General features: G+C 37.4%; 2 protein-coding genes across 5 annotated transcripts; both read right to left on the minus strand.

Annotated features, from left to right (window-relative positions):
* Window positions 1-584: 584 nt before the first annotated feature.
* LOC108728199 (E3 ubiquitin-protein ligase MARCH8) lies at window positions 585-4,304 on the minus strand. Of its 4 annotated transcripts, none has more exons than XM_018456647.1 (6): window positions 3,713-4,304; window positions 2,706-3,000; window positions 1,979-2,070; window positions 1,680-1,860; window positions 1,308-1,573; window positions 585-1,191 (listed from the first exon to the last, which is right to left on the minus strand). In XM_018456647.1, exons 2-6 carry the CDS (start codon window positions 2,820-2,822, stop codon window positions 930-932), a joined length of 918 nt encoding a protein of 305 aa, XP_018312149.1. In that variant the 5' UTR covers window positions 2,823-3,000; window positions 3,713-4,304; the 3' UTR covers window positions 585-929. The 4 variants fall into 4 exon arrangements, with proteins under 4 accessions (XP_018312149.1, XP_018312147.1, XP_018312148.1 ...); XM_018456645.1 differs by having other exon boundaries at window positions 3,709-4,304; XM_018456646.1 differs by having other exon boundaries at window positions 3,705-4,304.
* Window positions 4,305-6,628: 2,324 nt separating this feature from the next.
* Window positions 6,629-7,661, minus strand: LOC108728188 (uncharacterized RING finger protein C548.05c). Its single transcript, XM_018456614.1, has 3 exons — window positions 7,588-7,661; window positions 7,022-7,270; window positions 6,629-6,948 (listed from the first exon to the last, which is right to left on the minus strand). The coding sequence occupies exons 2-3, from the start codon at window positions 7,246-7,248 to the stop codon at window positions 6,645-6,647; spliced, it is 531 nt and encodes a 176-aa protein (XP_018312116.1). The 5' UTR covers window positions 7,249-7,270; window positions 7,588-7,661; the 3' UTR covers window positions 6,629-6,644.
* Window positions 7,662-8,263: the final 602 nt, after the last annotated feature.

An 8,263-nucleotide genomic window follows, 5' to 3' on the forward strand; every position in this document is an offset into this window, starting at 1 on the left:
CGTGCGGTTTCCGCGTGCGGACACTCGTACGTTGGACAACACTCTCTGCACCGCTCCGCGTGGAACGCGACCTTAACGCTTCGCGCGGGATGCCGTGAGTCGCTCCTTCTTTTTCTCTCACACTCTCTTTCTCCCTCGCGCCGCTTATACGAGAACCGCGCGAGCTACTCCGGTACTTGTGCGGTCTGCTCCGCCGCTGAAAACGCCCGCGAGACGACCGCTCGACCAAACGTTTCGGCTACACGCGCGACACTGATCAACCGATCGATACGGCAGCATCGAGCAGCCGGAATTCTCCGATGTCGCCGTAGTCGCCGCGACTCGATCCAGTGGCGCTGGCGTCGTGCGAGTGCGCGCATGTCGGGCCCGCGGAAAACCATCCCACGTGTACCCCTCTACAGACAAAAATACGGAGTGTTCTTTCTGGAGCCTGGAGTGGAGCATCTCTCGCTCGAGTCTCGTGACTCTCGCCATTGTTGCATCATGAGTCGCTGATATTTCCAAGAGAATCGCGCGTCCATCTGTTCTTCATCGAATAAAGGAAACGGTTAATGTGAATTAGTAACTATAAAAGGCTGAAAGGATCGTTTAAATATGGTAAAGTTTATTTAATAACATCACAGATACAATAATTATGTACATAAGAAAGCGCCAGCATTTTCGGGCTGTCCGCTTCCGTCTCTATCTCACTTGTCAACACTGTAAGCACTGAAGTACTAAGTTTCGGGGAAAAAAGGTGCTGCGTACAAGGGCGGATATTTAACGACTTCGACAAGGATAATTCCGCTCCGAGTTACGAAATCGTATAGTTTGAAAATTATTCGGTTCCACGCGTCCAGGACGCGCTCCATAACTCCGAACCGTGAAATTTGGCTAATCACCTTCCAAACGCACGGATTTTTTTAACGACCGTTTCCGTCTCCGAAGTATTATAGATTGTCCTCGGACGAAGACAATTTGTCGAATACGTAAAGTTTCAGTTGAGCATCGTGCCTCTGCGGTGGCGCGGTAGAATCGGGCTTCGCCATTTGCGAGGCACATGGAGGATCTATGGTACGGGGTAACAGAGTGCGGTTGAGCTCAGCCACCGAGGCAGTTGGGTCCTTCAAAGGTAGGGTAACTTCTCTTAAAGAGTCCGTAGGTGAGGAAGGAAGCACCACTTTCTCGGGAGCATTTTGAATAAATATCACCCTGGAACAGTTGGATGTAATCAGTGTGGGATGAGTTTCTACTCCAGCAATATTGTATGCTATCTGGATATCTATACACAAAAATGAAGGGAGGTGGAAAAGTATTATGGCACCTACCTATTAAATGCTCGCCACTTTCTGCATAATGTAATATACGCTTTGCATTGAATATACATAAAAACTAATCCGCCAGTAGAACCAATCACGACGACTATCAATTTGGTCCAGAAGGACCAGTCGACGAATCCGCGTCGGGCCTCCTCTACGGATCGTTCAACGAGTACATATAACGACCATGCCACGCAGAGCGCGGCTACAGCGTGAAAAGCGACTGCGCACCATAATTTCCGCACTTCCAGCGCGGACATCTCGAGCTTCTCCCACTGCAAAGATATTATACACCTCATTTATATTTGACAAATTGTAACATGACAGGTACTTTTAATTCTCGGAAGAAACTTTTCTACGCGATGAAACAAGATCGCCTACCTCGCAAAACGGTTTTGTCTTGGCATGCATGATAAATGTGAATTTGCACAATTCGCAGGCGCGCGTGTCTGAAGCTTTTATCCATTGTTGAAGACAAGCTTGATGCACGTAGCGCAGACTGCCACTGCAATAGCAAGGTGCTAACAAAGGGGCACCTTCCTCACCCTCGCAATGACAGATCCTATTTTACAAAACGCATAAGATTTTCTCACAATGAAATAAAGATTGTACACGTATAGCTCTAAACGGTACGCTGTACAATCGTGTAATGATAAATGATAGAACTACGATCTATTTACCTGCAAATATCATGGTTAGTCGAAGACAATGTGCTGACGGATGAGTGGCAATCATCTGGTATGATAGTAACTACTGTACCATAAGCAAAATTCTGAAATGAGTATATTTCTATGAGTCACAACAGGAAGAGGTCATTATCAAGGTACTCTTATCTTTCTATATGATTTATGTCAACACACAAGTACTTTCCAGATAATATGTTATCGGGATACATTAATAATCATCAAGGTAACATAAAATTATAATATCTAAGAATATAAAATATCCCGTTTTAAACATTGCGCTTTATGTCTGTTTTCGCATAATGCTTTTGTACTTTAATTGATTCAATTCCTTTATTTTTGGAGCATAATATACAATATGACCTCTACTAACTTTTTGAACTGCAGATTCTTCAGTCTATATTTTGAATCTTTTTAATGAAAATAAAATGCGAGATAAATTGTCATTTGTCACAAAATTATCTTTGTATTTAATTCTTAAGTTAGAATTTTGTCAAAGTACAGTTTACTTGAAATTAACTGAAAAATATGATTTTATTTTTAGTTGCATTTTCAAAAAAAATTTTTATTTCCAGTCATATAAAATAACTCAAGAGTTAGGTAGAATTAATGTTTCTGCATAAAGGCAAACATAAAGTAAAAGACACACACGTTCCATATTTTTCATAAAGATTTAAAAGAGCTAAATAAAATAATGCATGTTAATTCTCAATAGAATGATCACCTGTGGTATCCATTCTGATAGAGCTTCTCCACCAGCGGGACTCGTATTATTGGAAGGACTAATTGACAATGGTGGTTGCCAATCAGGCGGATTAACATTAATCTGATGAACCGGCATTACTCTCCAACCTCGCCAAATATAATAATCACTGACAATAAAATTTGATTAAATGTATCTTGAATACATGGTTATTACGTTTTTTTGGTATGTGTCTCGACGCCAAAATTGCAGTATTATATATTTATTCGTATCGTTCAAGCATTATTCAGCCTTTAACATCAAAATGTTGTATAGCCTGAAATCAAATGTACAAGTGTTACGTTTATAAACAGATTTATAAATAACATACATAAAATTATTTGGTACAAAAACATTATATATACATATACAAACACACACATATACGTATATGCTACAAGCTACATTCAGGTGTGAATTCTTTACATAATTATGTAACTATAATCTGTTTGCAGTAGCAACTTTTATCCACACATATGCACGCACACACGCACGCACGCGCGCGCACACACACACACAACACATATGTTATGTATACATTTTACCAGTATGTCTGCCAAACGTATTCAAGTTATTAATGTCTACTTGGCGAATGAATAATTAACTTCAGATTGAAACGGTCCGTTTGATAAATATTTAATAGATTAACGGATATACTCGACGAATAATCAGTTTATCAACGAATATCCAATGACACTTAGCGTAAGTTTAAATATGGTAAGATATAGATTTTTTTTCTTCTCGAGAAAAATTTGTGGTAATCGAGCGTTGTTAAACCAAGTCGCTCCACGAACGAGATCGGGGAAGCTAACTGGCGTGCGTCGCGCTGCGTCGCAAATCGCGAGATCCCCTCGCGTTTTGTGCGAGAGCGAGCCGCATAAAAACGCTCGTCGATATCGCCCCGCGCGAGAGATTTCAGCGGCGAACCGTAGGAAGAACAAGAAGACGAGAAGGAAAACAAAGCGTACACCGATACGTCACGTACATACACGCTCCTGCCCACCGTAGTCGCCCGTCCTGTGTTGTCCCTCGGTCGGAGCGAGTCGGAGTCTTCCGTCGGCCAAGTGACGAGGATCCGCCGGGCGGCGAAATTATTCACGGACCGTGTTTAATATTACTCGCGATGACAGGGAGGGAAAACGGGCGGAAAACGGGTCAGATTTTGACACTTCGCCCTGAGTCAATGACACGACAAACGGGAGGCTCACTCGGTGTGTCTCTCCCTGCGATTCCGCGTGTGCGCCCGCGCCCGCGCGCGCGCGCGCGCGTCGAAGTGTGGCAGCCAAGCCAAGCGGAGTCTAATCGCGTGCCTTGGCACGGCTGGCGTGCACGTAACACCGTCGCGAGTGTGGAAACGCGCTGACACTCGCCGCAATAACTCGCGAGACGACAACACCATGCGCCGTCCTCATCGCAGCGCGCGACCCTTCCACCCCCGCACGGCAAAACGGTCAAAATACAGCTGCGCGTGAACCCGTCCGTCTGCTATGCCGCCATGACGTGACGTAGGCACGGCCTTGGACGCGCCCGGCCAATGGCCGGCCGCGTGAGCGCTGTCGGGTAACGTCTCGCCAATAATAGCGCGCGATTTCGAATCCCGCTGCTAGTCGCGGCCACGCAACGCCGGCTGATATCTTTTACCGCCGATAATACGCGGGAGTTTCTGGTTATTCGCTGTCCAATCACGATAATCCATCAATCACGAGGCTCCACATGTCATTTATCTTAAATTAAGGAATATCTATTTACGAAATTTTCATATCTTCGGTCTTTTGTATCGCGCGCGAGCATGGGCGAATCCGCTTAATTTGCGCAAAGATGTAGGAAAGAATCGGAAAACGTAATCACAGAGGAGAAAATTTTATTCACTTGTAAATTCATTACAACGTTTAATAATAATTCAAAGGATAATAATTCAAGAATAATAACGATTCGAAGAATTGCAGATAATCTAATAAAAGAGTAAAAATTAAGCCTTTTTACTTCGCACATTGAGCAAAGATATAAAAATATATATACATCTCTATACATATATATATACATAATGTACACATACATATATACATTAAATATGTACATATATATATAATATATTGTGTAATATAATATATTATATATACGATATTTAATGTAATGTTATATGACAATATATATTACATATAATACATATAATACAATATACATGTGCTCTTAAGTTGTACAAACGTATAACATACATCCTTATATATATATAGTATTTAGAACTACATAGAAAATTTCATCAATCTTCTTGGTAACTGATAAATTTGATTGTAATATCAAATCGTTCCGAATTGTCTTTATATATGTACAATACAAGTAGTGTCATTTTTTTCTCTGTATTGCGAGTGTATTAAACAGATATGCATCCGTTTTTGAACAACAGATTTTGTCAATTATCACCTGATAGAATATGTGAAAGTTGAAAACTTATTTCCTTTTTCTCACGTCATTTATTAATTTTTGTATTTTAAAATTATTCGATGCTGGAGCTCGACACTGTTTTAGTTAATCTGAAAAAAAAAAACGTAAAATCCTGAGAATTTTTATTTCTAGAATCTAGACCAAGTAGCGGTAGAGATTTATGTACACCCCGTGAATAATGACTGAGTATATTAATAAAAACCTTTAATATAGACACCTCATTATTTACGGACTCGAGTCGATTATATTTCGTTGTGTCGTTTATCTTGTTACCTAGACAATATTATGTAATATAGGTTGTGTTCCGATCTTCCGATATATTCGTCCATTGAACTGTAATATGTACGTTACAAAATAACAATCTGTCAAAACATACTCCAACTGTAATCAGAATATTTATATGTAATACAGATAAAATCATACGATAGAAATTAAAATTGATTGAGGCATATCCTATAATGTACTTACTTAAAATTCCTACAAAAGTTCCAATGAAAAATAATATTGCTTCTATTATGAACATTGTCTATGTTTTTTTTTCTTTGAAAACGTCGAAGGAATACACTTTACCTTTTCAAAGTAGATTTTAATTTGGGACAAGATTGCCTTGTCTAAGTTATTGTGTCTAAGCAGAGAATGGAAAGTAATTATTCTCTTATGAGAGTTAACAGATATCTAAAGGTTACATACTTAAGTAACGTAAACAAATAATATATACATTATGGGTCATTGTATAAATAAGAAAACATATACACTTATATATTAAATTACAAATGTAATTATATTAAATTAAATTAAGATAATTAAAAGACGTACTAAATCTCTTTCTAATTACATTTTAATACTATAGCATGAAGTACATAATTTATTTTGAAAATATAACTAATTATAGTAATATAAACTAACTTGACTCTCTCTGTAATCACCTTATTTCTTAAAAATTAAGATTTGTTTATAGGCTAATAAATAAAAAGTGTTCAGCACTTCTCTTAATATTATAAATTAACAATTCTATGTCCAGAGTAATGAGTCAATTCTAAGCAGAATTGTAAGACTCGTAATGTGTTCTCGTAAAACTTGTAAGAACTTATGACTAGTATTCTAATTTTATGCGTATGTATCATAAGACATATGATTATTTGTAGATATTTATAAATAATCGTACGTCTTAAGAAGCTGTCCGTAAAAATATTGATATAAAGGTACTTAAAAATTCTTACAAGTCTTACAAGAATATGTTACAATTTTGCTTAGAATTTAGGCATAAGTTTCCAAATGAAATATGAATAAATAAAACGTATACATTAAATGTTTTCTTAAACGACAAAATATTGTAAGAACCTCTCTGTGAAAAGTTTGTTTTAATGTATAAAAACATAATTGAAACATTTACAACTGCCAATTTATGTATATATAAATAAAGTTACAAAATGAAATATTACAAAAAGATATGGAAGGGCTTATAATGTTCTACAATATTTAAAGATATAAACGAGTACAAGATTTTAAAGCTATAGTTGCTTTACAAGTTGGGCATTTTTTAGCTGTTTGAAGGAATGTCTGCAAACATTCTGAACAAAACAGATGTCCACAACGAGTAGTATAAGGTTTTAGTTTGGAAGACAATGCTTCTAAGCATATTGGGCACATAAGAGGTACTGGTTCTTTAGCATCTGATTGAACTATGTAATGTGGTTTATCTTCTTCAATAGTATCATCAAGGGTTAAAACTTCACTTGAGCTTGCAGCCCGAGAAACTTTTCCTTTCTTTTTAATATTTTTCCTAAAAATATATTTTTAGCCTTAATATAAATCTATTTACTTTTCATTAAGAAGTCAATAAGGTATATACAAACGTTTGAGTATTTTGTGTATTTCCTAAAACAATAGGAGATATAGGTCTTCTATGATGATCCGAAATGCTGGTTACATTGTCACTAGAAGATATATCTTCGGCATTTCTCTGACATGGTCTTGAACATCTGACTGAACTTGGCGATTCCTTAGTTAAATCGATAATATCTATTAAAGTAGGCGAAACATCTATCACTGAATCATCCATGGTATCATTTGTATCTTCCATTATGTATATATATGTATTAAATCTAAAAAATGTAGAAAAATTAGGATATATTTATATATATAATTTTGCTGCTAATTATAAAAACATCTAAATCTAATTCTAATTATAATTAAATATAATTAAATTATATTCATTATATTTATTATTATAAAAATTATATATATATAAAATCGGTAGAAGCCGTTTTATTTAAAATGTAGTTCATCTTTTGCATGATGACAAAAACGTATAGGTTAAGTTATGATGATATTACTCGTTTCTATAATTTCAAATCGCAAAGATTTAACAAACATAGGTTTGTCGTTAACAGGTATTGCATATGACATATGAGGCACATACCTACTTGACAAAAATTATTTTAGAATTTCTGGTTACACTTCGTCACGGTTACTAAAATTGTTTTTCAAATCTCAGCTGTCTCTCTTCGAGTGTCTCCACTCTCCAACTGTCTGAAACTATTCTCTTGGACTCTTGCAATGGGCGCATTCAATGGACTCAACAGTTAAGTGAGCTTTCGCTGTTACTGGTGTATTCTTTTAGATCATCCAATCAGAAATTTAGATCTAGAAGAAAACGTCAATTGCAGCAAACGCTCACTCAATGGGTGCATTCAGTACTACAACCCCTCACTGAGCGCTCAGTGAGCGCTTGCATCTTATTGGTATATTCCGTTAGAACTAAAAATATAGACCAAACAGATACAAGAGTTCACTGAGCGCTCAGTGAGCGATCGTGGTACTGGCTGCGTTCAGCAGAACGTTTGTTTTGTAACTGTTGAAAGTTTCCTTCGTGCTAATTGGATCATACTTTTAGATCTAGAAGAATGGTCCTATCTCAGCAGATAATCATAAAACGGTTGCAAAACTGTTGAGTCTGCTGAACGCAGCCACTGAATGCACCCAACGACTCAACTGTCAAGTCTGCAATGGTCTGTAGCCAAGAAGACTAGAACTAAGGAGGATCAACTCGCGTGGTGGGGGTGAGTCAAAAAACGTCCGCGGCTATTCACACGATG

The sequence above is a fragment of the Mycetomoellerius zeteki genome, unplaced genomic scaffold (assembly GCF_001594055.1).
Source record: "Mycetomoellerius zeteki isolate Tzet28-1 unplaced genomic scaffold, Tzet1.0 scaffold583, whole genome shotgun sequence".
Classification (NCBI taxonomy): Eukaryota; Metazoa; Arthropoda; class Insecta; order Hymenoptera; family Formicidae; genus Mycetomoellerius; species Mycetomoellerius zeteki.